The sequence below is a fragment of the Polypterus senegalus genome, chromosome 16, assembly GCF_016835505.1.
Source record: "Polypterus senegalus isolate Bchr_013 chromosome 16, ASM1683550v1, whole genome shotgun sequence".
NCBI classification, from domain to species: domain Eukaryota; kingdom Metazoa; phylum Chordata; class Cladistia; order Polypteriformes; family Polypteridae; genus Polypterus; species Polypterus senegalus.
In genome coordinates, this window is record NC_053169.1 from 18,068,218 (window position 1) to 18,087,466 (window position 19,249).

At 40.9% G+C, this 19,249-nt stretch overlaps 1 protein-coding gene across 1 annotated transcript in view; it reads left to right on the forward strand.

The window, feature by feature from the left end:
* The window catches only part of lrrc73 (leucine rich repeat containing 73), a 42,687-nt gene extending 23,718 nt beyond the window's left edge, over window positions 1-18,969 (forward strand). The window contains exons 3-6 of the mRNA XM_039738441.1: window positions 3,945-4,067; window positions 15,471-15,571; window positions 16,055-16,247; window positions 18,635-18,969. Of these exons, the coding sequence (XP_039594375.1) occupies window positions 3,945-4,067; window positions 15,471-15,571; window positions 16,055-16,247; window positions 18,635-18,705 (488 nt within the window). The 3' untranslated portion in view covers window positions 18,706-18,969. The remainder of the gene's footprint in view (window positions 1-3,944; window positions 4,068-15,470; window positions 15,572-16,054; window positions 16,248-18,634) is intronic.
* Window positions 18,970-19,249: the final 280 nt, after the last annotated feature.

The window sequence follows — 19,249 nt, forward strand, 5'->3', positions numbered from 1 at the left end:
TTGGCTCCAAGCCCACTCTTATTTGCAAAGGTGATGGAGAGGGTAACAGACAAGATTAGACAAGAGTCCCTGTGGACTAGGATCATTGCTGAGGACATTGTGATCTGTAGCGAGAGTAGGGAGCAGGTTGAGGAGACCCTGGAGAGGTGGAGATATGCTCTAGAGAGGAGAGGAATGAAGGTCAGTAAGAACAGACAGAATACATGTGTGTGAATGAGAGGGAGATCACAGGAATGGTGAGGATGCAGGGAGTAGAGTTGGTGAAGGTGGGTGAGTTTAAATTCTTGGGATCAACAATTCAGAGAAACGGGGACTGTGGAAGAGAAGTGAAAAAAAAGAGTGCAGGCCGGGTGGAGAAGAGTGTTAGGAGTAATTTGTGACAGACGGGTATCAGCAAGAGTGAAAGGGAAGTTCTACAGGACGGTAGTGAGACCAGCTATGTTATATGGGTTGGAGACGGTGGCACTGACCAAAAAGCTAGAAAACCACACAAGAGGAAAAGCGGAAAGCCTAAGAGAAGGTTTATGGATGTGGCGAGAGAAGACATGCAGATGATTGGTGTAACAGAGCAAGATGCAGAGGACAGGAAGAGATGGAAAAAGATGATCTGCTGTGGCAACCCCTAATGGGAGCAGCCAAAAGAAGATGATGTATATTGGTCAGGTACGGTCACCATCAGTGAATCTCCAAGAGGTAACACTCAGCACCTACAACTGATTGTCTTAGTGCAGTTAGGGATGATGATCGACAGTGATTCTCCAAGGGGGACTCCCCACTCCATGTGATGACGGTCAGTGGTGGTTCTGGGCCTTAAAGACACAAAAACAGTAAAATTAGGTTGTGAGAAAATTATGCCCAATGGCTCCGTGCACCTGCAAAATGAAAATTCCAGGTCCATACAAATGGAATAATGGGTCTATTATCTTTTCAAAAACAGACACATTCACTTTGATGTATCTTGTGCAGGCTGAAATAGTAGTAGTATTGGTAGTAGCCATGGTATTGTCACATGTACAGAGTACAGTGAAATTCTTACATGTTCAACCAACATTGCCACTCTCCAGCTCCTTGATCAACTTCAGTTAATGGAATAGAAGACACAGTTTTGCTTACCTGATGTTCAGCCATGCTCCCAACACACAAAACCTTGTGGAAAATCTGAGAAAAAACTACTGAATATAATTGGTGAAAATATGAAAAAAGGGCTCACCAAAATAATTATAATGTTTTAAGACAGGTGTATGATAGAGTACATCAACCAAATATGTTACATCCAGTTCTCCTCTGTCACATTAATTGGTATGGACAGCATATCATATTTTGACTTTGAAGAAATGTTTTAACATGAATTCAGTGTAACGATTTCCAGAGCAACATGCACCAGCATACAGTGGAGTTACAAACTATTTATGGTCAAAAACAACATTATGCCTCAGAGCAGTAATTATATCTGTGCCAAGTAGGCCTCAGTCCAGTGTTGGACATATGCAGCTACTGATGCAGTATGTCACATGTCATCCAAGGTTTGTGTGATGTCATTAACTGAATCATGTTTGACCAGAGAGACATTTTTGTTTTCATTGCCACCCAGTTTCAAATCAGCTGTGACATAATTTTAGCATGATGTGGCACATAATAAGTGGACAAATCAGGTTATTCTTGGCCAGACCCACAATATCATTAAAGCCACACAGATGAGGAAACACAAATGTGTTTTTAAATTTACACAGAGGTGTCACCTTCTTATATTTTTTCGTTATGAATGAAAGCATTCAGGGGTGACTCGAAATGCTACTGGCTACGTGTGAAGGGATTGCATGTATAAACACTAAGTCTACAGTTTAATTGCTGTCTGTTCTCAGTGAAAGGTATGAGTGATGCCTCCAGTGAAGTGGCAGTCTTGAAATTATGTGCCCACCATTTGATATGGAACAGTAGAAGAATAGCACACAGTGGAAGCTAGTCACAATATTCTTTATTTACTGTGCTTCACTGGATTTACAGCACTAATTCATTTAGAAATAAATGAATTCATTCATCCTGACTGTATGTCATTGAACCAGCAGGGAAAAACACTCAAGAACAAAAGGAGACTATCAGAATCCACACAGACGAGAGACCCTGCAAATTATCCCCAATCAGAGCACTTAGAGGCAGAAATGGTCCCCTCTCTGTCGATTTGGTCAATGGGATAAACTATTTACAGAGAGGCCATTTTTGCTTGTACCTGAACTGCGTGTGTAATCACTTATCTCATGCATGAACTGTGGGTGATAACAATGACCACTAGAAAGAATGCATCAATAGATGTAACTACAGTATATGTCACTCTCTCATCCATAGGTAGACGTAAATAAACAGTATACATGGCTGGAGAGGATTAACCCACCATGAAATGCACTGAGTGGGGTTTCTGTCACAAACAGAACAGACAGCAGACTTGAACTGGTCTCATTTGCCAGGGAAGCATGGCATTTTCCTGGTAGTCAGCCTAAACTAGGGTGCCACCTCAGGGCACACACAGTGGTTCGGTGTCTAAGATCATGGAGCTGTGTACACTTGTGGTAGTTTGACCGAGTACTGGAGTGCAATCCAAGATCACTCTGTGTGATGCCTTTTTAGGTGAGGGGAAATGTATAACTGCTCGATAGTTAGACTGGGAGGCAGAATGCCATTGGGGCACTGACTGTGGTTCCATGTCTCAGGCCAGGATCACGTGGATTCTTGTGGAAGTTACACTAGGAGGGAAAACGTGTGATACCTTAGGAGGGAAAAAGTGTGATACCTTGGTTGGTAGATTTGGAGATGAGGCAACACTAGCAGGCCTCAATTTCTTAGCCAACTGGAAAGCTAGTAAGGGGCAGTAGCAGGCAGTGTAGTCTTGTGGACTGTAACATGAGGTTGGCAGTCCAATCAACACCAAAGACTCACAGTGTGACACTCCGTGAACTTACTTAAGGAATTCTTGGAGGAAAAAAAAAAAATTGGGGTAAAAATGCATTCATGATACTTCTGTTCATGTTAATCTTGCATGCTGTGGCTATTTAATTTCGACAGAACTTGTATGTAAAACTGTCTGATCTTTGCCTTTAACTGTGAGCAAAGCTTTAACCAGTCAGTTTTGATATTTTGCCCTTCATATTGTATACTACTGCAAAGCACCCTAAAAAGAAGTCTGTAACATTTTGGTTAAGTAATTAATGTTATTTTTATATAGTGTCCATCATAGCAACTACAGTCAGAGATTGGTAAACAAAGGGTAAAGTACAGTCATGTGAAAAAGTAAGTACACCCCATGGAAATTGCTGACAATTTCAACAAGGAAACATTAGACGTTCATGCCCGCAGTGCCAACAAATAAAGGTGTAATACTTAAACAAATGACACACAAAATTGACACAGTGTATTCTTTCTCATAATCTAAATTAACAAAAATGTACATTTGTCACCAGTTCAGATTCATCAAATTAGAGTCAGTTGTTCCAGATGAGGTTCCAATGATTAGAACCTCCGTAGGGAGTCTGCAGGAGGATCCTGTCTTAGTTAAATTGCAGATATTGAGGGTCTAGTGTCTTCTTTGCTAATGATGTGTGTGGTATCATCATGCCAAGATATAAAGAGCTCACTAAGGCCCTCAGAAAGAAGACTGTAGACACCTATGAATCTGGAAAGGCATTTAAACAGAGTGCCAAATTATTTGAAATGAATCATTCCACTGTAAGGAAAGTCATCTACAAGTGGTGCAGATTTCAAACTACTGCTAATTTGTCCAGGACTGGCCAACCCAGCAAATTCTGCCGAAGAGCAATTATACTGGCAAACACTGATTGAGATCATTTCACTTTTAATATGCAGTTCCCATTCTCTTCATTTTTGTTGTGTTTATTTTTGCTTATGTATACAATGAAAAGGGTAAGTACCAGCATTTTTTTTTCCCCAAACAGGATTGAAGGAACTGACCCTAAGTGCAAATCCTGCTGTCACTTGTAAAGGTTGGGCTCGCTTAGCCATTGCAGTTGCCCACAGTTCCCAACTCAGAGTTTTAAACCTGGACTACAATCCCCTAGGTAAGTGAATTCCACCTCTATGTGTGTCGGATTTAATTTTCCTTTTTTTGACAGGTCTTTGTCCTTTGTCCTGTAATGTGAATTGTAGCGTGCTATGTGAAAGACACTATATAAAATAGACCTTTCCAGATTTCACTTTCATTTCTGGCCTCCTTCTTGTCTATCTTTGGTTTTGATAGTAATTGCTTTTTTGTAAAACAATGAGCAACAGAATTGGAGACCTCCTGGTACTAACAAACAATCAGTGTGCAGAAACAATCGAGAAAGCTAATAGAATGTTAGTTTACATACAGTAGCACGATGTATCGCGTATAAGGCTAGGAGGGTTATGCTTAAGTAATATAAAACACTAGTGAAGACTCATCTGCAGAACTGTGAAGTTTTGATTTCCATACTTCAAGCAAAGACATAACAGCTCTAGAGGAAGTCCAAAAAAGAGTTATTTTGGACAATTGAGGTGAATAGAACAGGCATGCTTGTTGGGCTGGAGGGCCTGCACCCATCATAATTTTTCAAATGCTCTAATGGGTGAAAGACAAGAGTCAGACACACTTTATATAACACCTTTTATTAGACAACTATATCTTCAAACAAACAATCTGTTGCTTTATATAGCACCTTTCTATAGCGAGCACCATCCCAAAACACTTTATAAGTACAGACATGCAGAACAACTGTTTACAGGCAGGTTAAGTGACTTGATCAAGGTCACACAGTCAGTTGCAGGTGACAACTGAACCAGCAAGATTAAAAATGACCTAAAACTGTAATAAAGGACAACATTTTTAATAGCACAGTGTTGCCCAATGACAAGACAAAACCAAATGTAATCATCCATTAAGAACATTCATCTGCGTGTAAGTGGAAGCTCTTAAAAATGTGGCCTCTTTCTCTTGATCGTTAAAATGTGTTGCTTTAATTGGAGTAACCAGGAAGGGCTAACATTTCACATTTTAGTTGCCAACCTACTTATGAACGATCAAACAGAATGCAAAGCAACTTTGACCAGGGGCCTTGCAGCTATAAACATGAATAATACAACAAATGCAGTGCCATTTTAAAAACAAACCAAACAACATTTAATATGAGGACAAGTCCTTGCTTATTCCTTTAGAGCAGGGATTCTCAACATGGGGCGCAATTTGATTTTTTAGGGGGGCAATGCGAGAATTTAGGTACGTTAAACAATTTATAAAATGAAAAAACAGAAATTCACTGTTAAAATGATAGAAAAAAAATAAACAAATAATTTTTATTTTTTACAGAGACATTTATATATTTATATAAAAATAGAGGAGATGGTGAGGAACCCTTTAATTTATCATTTTACAACCAGCTTGGGTTTTTCTGCTTTCCATTAAAATAATATGAATTGTAACAATGATTATAAAATTTTACAATATAACAAAAATATAAAATGATCAAAATATTACAGAAAAAGCTGTCATTAAAGTTATTTTATATTTATGAATATCACATCTCTTATTTTGTTTTCAAAACTGTATTTTCATATTACTTCATATTATATTTTTTTTAACAATTTCTTAGTGATTTCTTTGTCAGTACTTCAACTATCCTTTCCCTCTTTTGTTTCCATGTTCTTTGGATGCTTGTTTAGACCAAATTAATGACATTATGGGCTTCCTCCACGTGAGTAGGAGTTCACTTTTTGAATAGGTAATAATAAGAATAAGGCATACAGTGGTGTGAAAAACTATTTGCCCCCTTCCTGATTTCTTATTCTTTTGCATGTTTGTCACACAAAATGTTTCTGATCATCAAACACATTTAACAATTAGTCAAATATAAAACAAGTAAACACAAAATGCAGTTTTTAAATGATGGTTTTTATTATTTAGCGAGAAAAAAATCCAAACCTACATGGCCCTGTGTGAAAAAGTAATTGCCCCCTTGTTCAAAAATCACCTAACTGTGGTGTATCACACCTGAGTTCAATTTCCGTAGCCACCCACAGGCCTGATTACTGCCACACCTGTTTCAATCAAGAGATCACTTCAATAGGAGCTGCCTGACACAGAGAAGTAGACCAAAAGCACCTCAAAAGCTAGACATCATGCCAAGATCCAAAGAAATTCAGGAACAAATGAGAACAGAAGTAATTGAGATCTATCAGTCTGGTAAAGGTTATAAAGCCATTTCTAAAGCTTTGGGACTCCAGCGAACCACAGTGAGAGCCATTATCCACAAATGGCAAAAACATGGAACAGTGGTGAACCTTCCCAGGAGTGGCCGGCCGACCAAAATTACCCCAAGAGCGCAGAGGCGACTCATGCGAGAGGTCACAAAAGACCCCAGGACAACGTCTGAAGAACTGCAGGCCTCACTTGCCTCAATTAAGGTCAGTGTTCACGACTCCACCATAAGAAAGAGACTGGGCAAAAACGGCCTGCATGGCAGATTTCCAAGATGCAAACCACTGTTAAGCAAAAGAACATTAGGGCTCGTCTCAATTTTGCTAAGAAACATCTCAATGATTGCCAAGACTTTTGGGAAAATACCTTGTGGACCGATGAGACAAAAGTTGAACATTTTGGAAGGCAAATGTCCCGTTACATCTGGCGTAAAAGGAACACAGCATTTCAGAAAAAGAACATCATACCAACAGTAAAATATGGTGGTGGTAGTGTGATGGTCTGGGGTTGTTTTGCTGCTTCAGGACCTGGAAGGCTTGCTGTGATAGACGGAACCATGAATTCTACTGTCTACCAAAAAATCCTGAAGGAGAATGTCCAGCCATCTGTTCGTCAACTCAAGCTGAAGCGATCTTGGGTGCTGCAACAGGACAATGACCCAAAACACACCAGCAAATCCACCTCTGAATGACTAAAGAAAAACAAAATGAAGACTTTGGAGTGGCCTAGTCAAAGTCCTGACCTGAATCCAATTGAGATGCTATGGCATGACCTTAAAAAGGCGGTTCATGCTAGAAAACCCACAAATAAAGCTGAATTACAACAATTCTGCAAAGATGAGTGGGCCAAAATTGATTGCAGTTATTGCTGCTAAGGGTGGCCCAACCAGTTATTAGGTTCAGGGGGCAATTACTTTTTCACACAGGGTTTGGATTTTTTTTTCTCCCTAAATCATAAAAACCATCATTTAAAAACTGCATTTTGTGTTTACTTGTGTTATATTTGACTAATGGTTGAATGTGTTTGATGATCAGAAACATTTTGTGTGACAAACATGCAAAAGAATAAGAAATCAGGAAGGGGGCAAATAGTTTTTCACACCACTGTATGTTACAGTGGGGGACATAATGATTTTAGAGAGGATTATGGCGAGCTGAAGCTTGTCCTGTCAACATCAGGAACCAACCCTAGATTGGATGCCAGTCTATCACAAAACCCACATGCTCAAACCAGGCCAATTTCATTTTGCTAGTCAGTCTAGCCAACACATCCGTGAAAAAGAATCCACACAAGCACAGGGAGAATGAGTCAGGTGTACACTGATAGTGGCCAGGCTGGGAGATGAACCCAGGATCCTGGAACAGTGTGGCAGAAATGCTAACTTTTCTATTGAAATTCGTCATCTGAATAGCAATACCATTCATGATTAATGCGCTAATGTCTGTTTTGCTAGCAGGACAGTACACAACTGTTTCATCTTGGAGTGCACAGGGCGACATTCTCCGCTGTATCAAGCCTCATAACCTGCAGTTTTCATCACAAGCAGCCTGAAAACCCCGAAATCATCTATAGTGCCTGCCACATTCACACCAAACAACCTGAACTAATGTGAGGCAATATGAGCTCCTCCAGGATCAGCACCACAAACTTAGTTCCAGGCATACTGTGAGTGCGCTCTGCAGAGGCTCATGACTGACACATCAGTCTTTCCAGTGGGATGGAAAGGCTGATCAAGAGGATCAAAGTAATCTTTAAGATCACAACACCCAAGGCAAATTCACCTCACAGTTGCAGTCAGCAGGCCAATTAATTGAAATAAATCAATTATCTTTAGAGAAATTGTGAATCCACTGCATTTTACTGAGGTTGGGAATAACTTGCAATATGATTGATGCAAGCTGAGTGCCCCACCATAGCTTTCCTAAAACTAAATTCCTCATTCCAGGTAAAATTCCTTTGCATTAATTGTTACTATACAGGAAGACCAACCGATGGACCTTCTGTCAATCAAAAGCACATTCTTGGACGTCCCAGTTTTTATTCTTGTGTGTCCTACTTTAAATAAAAAAAAAAAAAAGAAAATTGTCCTTCATGCAAGCTTGATTCATACATTGTTAGATTTTAATTTTCAGCTCATTATGAATCTGAGCAGAGAAAAATTCATTTTGCATTATGGTAGAAATGTGAGACACACAGTGGCGCAGTGGTTAGCACCTTTGCCTTATAATTCTGAGAACTTGTGTTTGGTACAGAGCTTGGGCTGATTCTACCCATGTCAGTGTTCATTTTTCCCCAGGCTGGGTGGTTTTCTCCTGCATCCCAAAGTTGGCTAAGGTCGACTGGCAACTCTAATTTTGCATAGCATGGATATATGATGGACTGGCACTTAGCCCAAGACACGGGGGTGTAGTTTTTTTTTGTAAATCAACACGTTCACTATGTATCAAATGTTTCTTAATCTAATTTTTAGACTTGTCAAAAAAATTGAATACCAGGAGGTTTCCAAATATTTCTCTTGCCCCAGTTGGCTGTATATTGTGGATGAGCATTTTTTCAATAGGTGAAAATTAGGCTCATTGGCAGTGCACCCCTTTACATAGATGCTATAATCCAAAGGGTACCCAAATTTACTGAAATAAGCGAGTTCAGAAAAATAATAAATGAACTTTATATAAAATGGCTAAAAATTCTGCACGCTTACTCATAAATATGAGCAGACCACACAGTGTAGGCACAGTGTTGAAATTAAGTATAAGTAAATAATATGCAGTGAAAATGAAAGCAGTTACATGCAGATTGTGAAGAAACCGAGTACAACTGTAAACTTCTTTTCTTTTTTCTTTTTTTTTTACATGAGATTTCAGAAACTCATTGGCATAGGAAATTAAAAATATAGAAAGGTGAAAGCACCATACAGCTTATGAAAACAAATTACATTAATTATTACTACATTTCATCTCTCAAGATAACACACCACCAATCAAAAGTTTGGACTCAACCACAGTTTTCTGATAGCAATTAATGTTGTCTTTTTATCACAATACCATTAAATTTATTTTAAAATATAGCCAAAGCTAATGGCTAATACTGCTAGAAATGACACTGGTGTGTATTTCAGGAAGAAGCCGAGTGAGGACCTGTAAGACTTCTGCTTCTCACCTACACACTCTGACATACTTATCCTCCGATGCAGTTGTCCATCTCTGTCTTCCTCTTCTTTTTCTGTCCTGTTTGTTTCCAGTTTTCCCTCTTCTCTCAAGACAGTAATAAACCCCTTTGTATGAAATCTTCAGTTTCTCGGCAATCTGACACATGAAAATAGAACTTCACTGTGGAAAAAAGAAAAAAAAAAATAGACTGACACGTCTCTTGAGAAAGCTGCTTCATTTTGACCATTTTTGAACCCAGAACTGAACTTTAGCAATGCCGGTGCTTTGCAACCCAAGTGAACAGAATAACAGGTTTTAGTGGTGCTAATGCAATTACTGATATCCCTTACAGGTCCTGGGCGTTAGGGGCACAGGACCCCCACAAATCTGAAAATCTGTGAATACATTTTGCGCCCCCATCTCACTTCCTAATAGTATACTGTTTACCACTAGCCTTACCAATAACGTGCATTCGATTATTCTATACGAGGGGTTCTCAAAGTCGGTCCTGGAAGCCCACTGTGGCTTCAGGTTTTTGCTTCAACCAGATTCATAATCAGTGACAACTGATAACACTGATCTCAGTTAATTAACAGGGTTTTTTTTTCTACGTTCTACAGAAAACAGGTGATCAAGCACCTGGAGCACTTCCGGGTGGGCTATAAAAGGGGCCAGCAACCATCACTCAGTAGCCAGAGTCGGGAGGAGGAGGATGAAGCTTGACAGGAGGAGTGGTGGTGCCAGAAGGGAGTGTTGTGGTTTTGTGCTTGTGCATTTTGGACTGTGTTGTGCCTGTGGGGTTCACGGGGAAGACGTGCCCCACAGGTGAAGAAAATAAAGTCTTTGTTGTGTTTTTATACGTGCCTCTGTGCGAGTCTGTGCCAGGTCGGGCGCAATATAGCGCCTCTTATTACAGCCCACTAAGTAGAAAAAAATGGATTAGTTAAACAATTAGAACACCCAGAAAAACAGAATGAACATCAAGATGAAAATATCGTTAAAAAGAAAAAAAAATACATTATTCCCATATGAATGCTTAGTACATTTTAATATATACTGTATATACTATATATATATATCTGCGGTGGGTTGGCACCCTGCCCTGGATTGGTTCCTGCCTTGTGCCCTGTGTTAGCTGGGATTGGCTCCAGCAGACCCCCGTGACCCTGTATTCGGATTCAGTGGGTTAGAAAATGGATGGATGGAGATATATATATATATATATATATATATATATATATATATATATATATATATATGAGGTGTGGCAGAAAAGTAATGAGACTGGCAACAATGCAAGCGATCTGGCAACGCTGCGCTGTTGTCCTTGATAGAGCACGTGTATCAGTACCCTCCCATAGCTCAGTGCGAGTTTCAACTCCTTCCGTTAACTCATTGATTTTTGTGACTGCTATTAGCGAAGTTGTGTTTTGGTTGTGCATCCGTAAAATGGAACAGAGGAATTTGGAACAGCGTTGTGCCATTAAGCGGCAAGTGTGACGTTTGAAAAGTTAAAACAGGCCTATGGGGAACATTCTTTATCCCGAGCTCAAGTTTTCGCTGGCACAAATCATTTTGGAAGGCAGAAAACACGTTGAAGATGAACACCGTTCAGGAGGACTTCAACCGAAAACCAATGAAAACATCGAACGTGTGAACACTCTTGTGAGATCAGACTGTCGTTTAACGTTAAGAATGTTGAGTGAACAATTAAATTTGAACAGATTTACCGTTCATCAAATTTTGACTGAACATTTGCACATGCGAAAGGTCTGTGCCAAAATGGTGCCGAAAAACTGCCCTCTCCATAACCGAATTTTGACCTCAAAAGGCATTCCTGTTGTTCCCCAGCCCCTTATTCACCTGACCTCAGTCCGTGTGACTTTTCCTTTTCCTAAACTGAAAAATGTCCTCAAAGGACGTCATTTTGGGACTTTAGAAAACATCCAAAAGAGTGTAACGGGCATGCTGAAGACCATACCGGTTGAAGAATTCCAGCGCTGCTACCAACAGTGGGAACAAGCGTCTCCATCGGTGTGTAGCTGCCCAAGGGAACTACTTACTTTGAAGGGGATAACAGTGATGTTTGAAAAAAATAAAAACTTTGGTAAATAAAAAATCAGTCTCATTACTTTTTTTATACATATATATATATATATATATATATACATGTATAACCAAACCTAGTTTTCTAATTTCTATAGTGTTCCCAAAACACAAAATCTGGGAAATAACAGTTCACTTAATTAGCCCAGGATTCCAATTAAAAACAGTAGTTAGTTGGAACAAAAACTCACAGCCATAGGGGGTCCCCAGGACCGACGTTGAGAACCCCTGTTCTGCACAATACACTACAGTTATATATATGACACAAAAAAAGTAAAACGATATGTAATTACTGTGCTATGCCCTGTACTGTACTTCAATATGAACATGCGGTGTCTTCGGGCCTGCTGGTGCAGCAGCAGCAATGGCTCACGGATTTCCTGCTCTTTATTTTTTATTGATATACCTTACTGTCGACTCATTTATTGAATTTTCCATCCAAAAGCAATACATTTTTTAACATTACTTACTCCATATAGTTTGTAGAGGTGGGCAAGAAAAAATTTTAATGTCATGTTTTTGCAGAGAATGTACATCTTAAATATTTAAACTCGGCAGCACCCAGCGGTTACTAATTGTGGATAATGGCAGACAATGTGAAAAACGTCCATAGGAAAAAGAAAAATATTCTCATATAAGTCATGTCGCACAATCCATTTATGTGATACCCATTCTTATGGTGAAAACATGCAAAATTTGTGCATTTTTTGCTAAAAATATTAAGATACTTCCTGGAAAGGTGGCATTCATAGTAAACAGGAAAGATGTCACTCCCACAATGCTGTGTGTTTGGCTTGAAGGTCAGTCTCCACCAAGTTCAGTAGCTGAGAGTCCTGTTTTTTAAGTCAAATGCACAGCATTGTGGGAGTGAGATCCTTCCTGTTTACTACTTTTAAAATAATTTCAGTTTAATAATTACTGACAAACCTGCCGATTGGCTGATCCACAAATCATAAACCTGCGAATCTGAGGGACGACTGTACATTTTCTACATGACTAATTAGGATAAGCTAAGGGAGTTGACCATTAGGCCATTGAATGAATGCCTGCTGAAAATGAGGCCTTGGCTGTATTTTAAAATCTATTTATTGGAATCTTGATTAAACAGGTATCAATTTCTATCCACAAAATGAAGATTTCCTGGTGTGTCTAGACTTTGGACTCGTAGTGCATGTCTATCCATCCACCTTGCTTAATTCAGTTTTAGGACGACGACATCTGAGAAACCCATTTTTTTTTTTTGTTTTTGATAGATGTAGAGTGGAACTACTCTAAGATTTATGAAAAAGTTCATTGAAATGTGACAACCCCTGTTGGTGGCGTATATGTCCTCCTTTTAGAAATAGCTGGACTCACCTTTGCATTTTGTGTAAATGTAAATCATGTCTGCTTTCGCTCCCCTTTGTATTTTGTGTAAATCGAAATCTTGTTTGCTTTAGCAAACTGCTGTAACCACACAGCACCCTTCCTGTAAAGGCTTTTAGTTACCTGACTACTTCTGGGTTATTCATATGATCCAGGCGCTGAAATTCAGTATCTGTAACTCATCAGGACAGGACACAAAGCACGCCTTTAATTCCTGACACACGCCATTAATGACAAATCGTGCCAAGCTCTGGTTTACGGAAACTCTTATAAAGTCTACTAAATTATTTAAAAGAAAGCTTTTTAAAAAAAAAATGTCTTGAATAAATTACACAAATCGACATCCCTGCACAGAATCTGCACACTGTGGAGCAGGCGCAGAGTGTCATGTCAACTTGTGTGGGATTGGCGTGGGTACGGAGGGTGGGATAAAAGCACATGTCCAGCTGAAACTCCATGCTTCATAACTTAACAGCACAAGTGTCTCTAGCCGAGTGCATAGATAGATAGATAGATAGAATGATAGATAGATAGATAGATATGAAAGGCACTATATGATAGATAGATAGATAGATAGATAGATAGATACTTTATTAATCCCAAGGGGAAATTCATAGTGAGAGTGTACAATTTCAGTAGTGGCAGATGGAGTGCCAAGGTCAGACAGTGAGTGAGTCAGGGATGAGAACTGAACCAGCATTTGTGAAACATGAAAGACGCCTCACGCCTGGACAAACTTGTTAAGAAGGCAGGCTCTATTGTAGGAGTAAAGTTGGACAGTTTAACATCTGTGGCAGAGCGACGGGCACTAAGCAAACTCCTGTCAATCATGAAGAATCCACTACATCCACTGAACAGGGTCATCTCCAGGCAGAGGAGTAGCTTTACTGACAGACTGCTGTCACCGTCCTGCTCCACTGACAGACTGAGGAGACCCCACACTATGCGACTCTTCAATTCCACCTGGGGAGTAAATGCTAACATTATTTTATTTTTTATTACTATTTAATTTAATATTGTTTCTTTGTATCAGTATACTGCTGCTGGAGTATGTGAATTTCCCCTTGGGATTAATAAAGTATCTATCTATCTATCTATCTATCTGTGTGATTTCAATGCGGTCATCACCACAGGTGTTGTGCTTCTTCATTATTTGAATAAGTTAAGTTGGCAAGTTAAGCCAATGGCTTAGATCGCTGTGAAAGCAATACCATGATTAAAGCAGTAACCCTTTGACACCATTTTGATTGTTGTACAATGAATACCTTCAAGTTATGGCGCAGTTGTTTCCACCTTTTCACGGTATGAGTTTCACCAGGTTAAGTGACATGCTGGGGCCCACATGTTAAGTCGGTGGCTAACAGAGTTCAGATCTCAATCCAACTGAGAGTTTGTGGCTGGACTTGATAAAGGCTGTTCACAATCACCATGACACCTCAGCAGGTTTGCAAAGAAGAGAGTGGAGAAACCTTTCAGAGCGGACTGAAACATGGTGGCGCTGCTGCCTCGCAGTAATGAGACCTGGATTCGCTTCACGTGGAGTTTGCATGTTCTCCCCGTGTCATAAGAGGCAGTAGGGTGTATCCCGATCCACAGCCTGGTCATCCTGGCTCCCTAATCAGCCCCTGTCTCTAATGGGTTGTATTAAGCGGACGTCATTACCGAAGTACGCATAAAAGAAAACCGTGACTATCGACTGTTGTGTGTTTGGCTGTAGTAACAGCAGCAAGAAGAACCCTAAGGTACGTTTCTTTTGTATACCTTTGGTTCGTAAAAATCAAGGAAAAGAAACTGAAGAAGGGTGGCGCGGTAGGTAGCGCTGCTGCCTCGCAGTTAGGAGACCCGGGATCACTTCCCAGGTTCTCCCCGTGTCTGCGTGGGTTTCCTCCCACAGTCCAAAGACAGGCAGGTTAGGTGCATTGGCGATCCTAAATTGTCCCTAGTGGGTGCTTGGTGTGTGCCCTGCAGTGGGCTGGCGCCCTGCCCGGGATTTGCTCCTGCCTTGCGCCCTTTGCTGGCTGGGATTGGCTCCAGCAGACCCCCCATGACCCTGTGTTAGGATATAACAGGTTGGACAATGACTGACTGAAACAGAGAGACCTGTGCACACTGACTGAAGGCTGTCACGGCGTACATTTACTAAATAATGACTTGAAGGGGTGAATACTTGCGTGATCAATTATTTTGTGTTCTGTATTTGTAATTAATTTACAATTTAGACCATGTTTCAGAGATCTGTTTTCACTTTGACATTAAGGAGTCTTTTTCTGTTGATCAGTCTGTGTCAAAAAAGGCAAGTTCAATCCACTTTGATTCCTTGTTGTACAAATTTAAAATGTGAAAACGTCCGTTTTTTTTTTTTTTATTGGTGCGCCATGCATAGCAGGAGAGCCATCACAAGTGATCATAATGACGGTAAAGCAGCGTGAGGATTGCCGAGTTAGTAGAGGGCAGCAGCTGCAATATCCACTGAGAGTTCATTTTCAAAAACTGCACTCATAAAGAACACCAGAGTGAGACGTATGCTGGTAGTGTCTTAAGGGGTCCGTAGTTCACGGAGATTACTTGAATCACTCCTCTGTTAGCCCTCACCAGCCCTTTGCCCACTAACCTTCTCCTTGCTTTTTCAGGTGATCAAATTGCAGGAATGCTGGCAGTCGCTGTGGCTTCAAGCCGAACGCTGGAAGTTTTAGATTTAGAAGGAACGGGCCTGACCAACCAGTCTGCTCAGGTCAGTAGTCTGTAAGAAGGTGACCCAAAGCACTCTGGGAGCCGTGATGTGCTTGAGAGTCTCCCACCGTTCTGCTTAGCACCACTTCTAGTTCATTACTGACACTCCTAAACAACAAAGGTGCGCTGGCCATATGTTAGGTGAACGTGGCTCTCGTTTTCTTTGTGGTCAGGCTCCAGTGGCTCATGTTTAGGAGAGGTGCGTAGGCCTACCTTATGTTTGATCCACAGAGGGCTTTTTCTTTTCAGAAATGGTGTTTCTGTCAATTATTAAAAGGCCTTCCGCACAGATGACTGCAGCTGCCAGCTTTTTTACAGTATTGTGCCGATATTTGTTCGAGGGAGTGTCATTATATGACCAGCTAGACACTAGAGTTCTACTCGACATCTCTGGGTCTTAGATTAAAAAAAAAATCTATATATATATATATATATACACGTGTGAATGAGATGTTTTATCTGAACCCTCTCTAACCTCCTATAGATCTTCCTCGACATGGTAGAGAACTACCCGACGTGCCTGCGTATGCTGATCCTGGCAGAGAACAACATCAGCACTGACCTGCAACAGCAGATTTCAGACCTGCTCTCAGAAGGGGAGGAGGAAGAGGACAAGGATGGAGAGGCGCAGGGCAACAGCGCAGGCAGAGAGAAGACAACATGGCGATCCCAGAGCAGTAAGCTAAGATGCCAGCAGTCTGTGCACAAACCCCGTCCCCCACCAACTGCTCTTGCGCGAGACGACCGCCTTTACGTATGTGAATGGTTTCATTTGAATGCATGACTGAAAATATAAAAAGGCCCGTTGACAGAAAACCATAGCTGTCTTTTAAATCCCCTGACGATGAAGCAACTTGAATGGCTCTACGTATGAACCCCTTAAAAGATGTTTAAGCCACTCAGTTTAAAAATGTCCACATACTATACAGTTAGTTACATGAAAATGTGGCCAATTTGACTTCCACCTTTCATCAACTATTGCTTTTTGTTGCCTACTTTTTACTTTTTTTTCTGATAACACAAGGGAGCTCGACTAATACAAAAAAAAGCACAAGAAACTGGTTAAGCATGTGGCATATTACAAGACTTGTGGTCAGAGGGGCTGTCGGACGTAACTGTAGTCGCTTATCTTGTCGCCCGAGTACGTTGGATTACATGACCATAAATCGCATCATGATGACTTTCCAACACATGTTCATGTTTCCAAAATATTTCAAGCTCATCCCTGTTTCTGACAGCCCATAATGTGCTGCCAAACTGAGCTGGTGCCACATGAATACTTTACAGCAGGGGTCTTCGGGGTCCTGGAGGTCCACAGTGGGTACAGGTTTTTAATTGGAATCTAGGCCTTGCTGCTAATGAAACTTGCGTTTCGCTTTGTAGCTTTTTAGCGTTGTAACTCTTCCAAGTCAAAGCTTTATTCACATTGCGGAGTTTTTGTTTTCACAGAGCATCATTCGTATGTCTTGTGGTCTGGGACTAATTTGTACCTCTTGGTCCTTCTTGTCTCATTTATTATCGCACACGTACTTCATGATGCATTCAGTAGTTTTAAATGGTAGCACGTTAGCGGGAGAGCTGGTGGGTCCTTTGCCATTTGCACCTCATTGCCATTTTATGGCAGGTTAAGAAAACAGGCAGACGCTAAACCTTTAAACAGGCAATCACCGTAAATACACGCGTATACGTCGGGCCTCGAAACACGAAAAATCGATCATAAAATCAGACCCCGACTTTTACGCCCTTTCAAAAATGCAACACTTAAATATTGTTTTCTTTACATCTTCTCACCTCCTCCAGTCTCACACCAGTTTCACAGACAGCAGCACAGTTACAGTACCAGTTTCTTTTGCCACGTCAGCGACTTTTTTCTGGGGGTACTCAAGTTTTTCACCAACATCTTAAAGATGTCCACGTGCTGTGAATTGGTGGCTGCATTCACAAGTCTGTCCAGTCACACAGTGGTGATACTGGTATGTCCTGTCAGACAATGGTGACACTGGTATGTCCTGTCACAGAATGGGGATACTGGTATGTCCTGTCATACTGTGGTGATACTGGTATGTCCTGTCACACAATGGTGACACTGGTATGTCCAGTCATAGAATGGTGACACTGGTATGTCCTATCACAGAATGGTGATACTGGTATGTCCTATCACAGAATGGGACTCCATACAGGGTTGGTTACTTGTCTTGTGTCTCGTGCTGCTTGGATAATATTATTAAGTTTTATTTATAAAGCACCTTATCATAAATTAAAGCTCACTTAACAAAGATATTCAAAGTATACTCTATGTGCATAAAAATGTTAACATAGCACCGAGTATTAAAACACGATAGCCTACTGTATATACAGTAGCAAAATCCTTTTTTTTTTTTTATTACTGTAAAGGATGAACTGATTGAGTAAAGACTGTCAGGTGTGAATAAATAAATGATAATATGAAGCGACAAGACTTAAAGGAAGGTCCATTTGTACGTTTGCAGTTTGCGCACAGACAGGAACAGAAAGCAGCGCAGGGCCTGAGGATCGGAGTAAGCGTTTGGGTTTTTACAGACAGCGACGTTCAGAAATGTAAGATGGCCATTCGGGGCTCCAGTTCTGCGACCCGGAGTTTGGATTAAATGGCCGGCTACTTAAATACAAAACCAAGGATGTTCAGTTTTACTTGCAGAGTTTATGAAAAATAAAGGGCCAACTTTTTTTTTTTTCTCCCTCTCCCTGGTGGTTATAACGTGGCGATCGCCAGCCTCTGACTCAGACAGGACACCCTCAGTTGTTGCTCCTCATAAGCAGGGAGATCAAGTTGGCACAGCAGTGGCCTGATGCCAGTTCTACACAAAGGATCATTCATGAGGTCAGGTGGCTCCTCGGGCCAAACGGCACACTAAAGGGCCCTGCCATTCAGTTCAGGGCTGTCTGCACCAGTGGAGGACTCCTTGGGCAGTGCCAGGCGGTGTCGTACTAAAGGAGCTGCACCTGCTGACGCCATCCCCAGCTTGAACGGCCTTTCCCTCACTAACGTAAATATATACATATATTTTTTTTTTTATTCCCGCAGATTCCAGCTCACAGATGGTTCTGATGACCTCCGGCCTGGGTGACAGTCTGCTCGCCGAGACCGAGATGTGACCACGGATACTGCCGCGCACTGTCAGGTGACGTCGATAGCGAGAGACCAATCATTTTGCATGATCCTTAGCACATGGATTTGATGAAACAAGTCGTGAAGAGGCACAAGCTTTTTGAACACCAAGTGACTTCAAAAGTGAATTATTTATTTTACAGATGTATAGCTTATTTATAATGTGACCGTTTATATCTACACACGGGTACGGCGCAAGCGTGGGGCCGTGTCGAGCTTTTCTGTTCTAATAAACATCTTATGAAAGATCACTGCGTCCGAGACTTTGATTTTCTTTAGATAGAGGTAGATATTTTATTAATTCAGCATATTGATTAAAAAAAAATATATATATTAAATTAAAGAGTGATAAAAATGCAGGTAAAACAGACAATAACTTTGTATGATGTTAACGTTTACCCCCTCGGGTAGAAATGAAGAGTCGCATAGTGTGGGGTCTCCTCAGTCTGTCAGTGGAGCAGGACGGTGACAGCAGTCTGTCGCTGAAGCTGCTCCTCTGTCTGGAGATGATCCTGTTCAGTGGATTCTCCA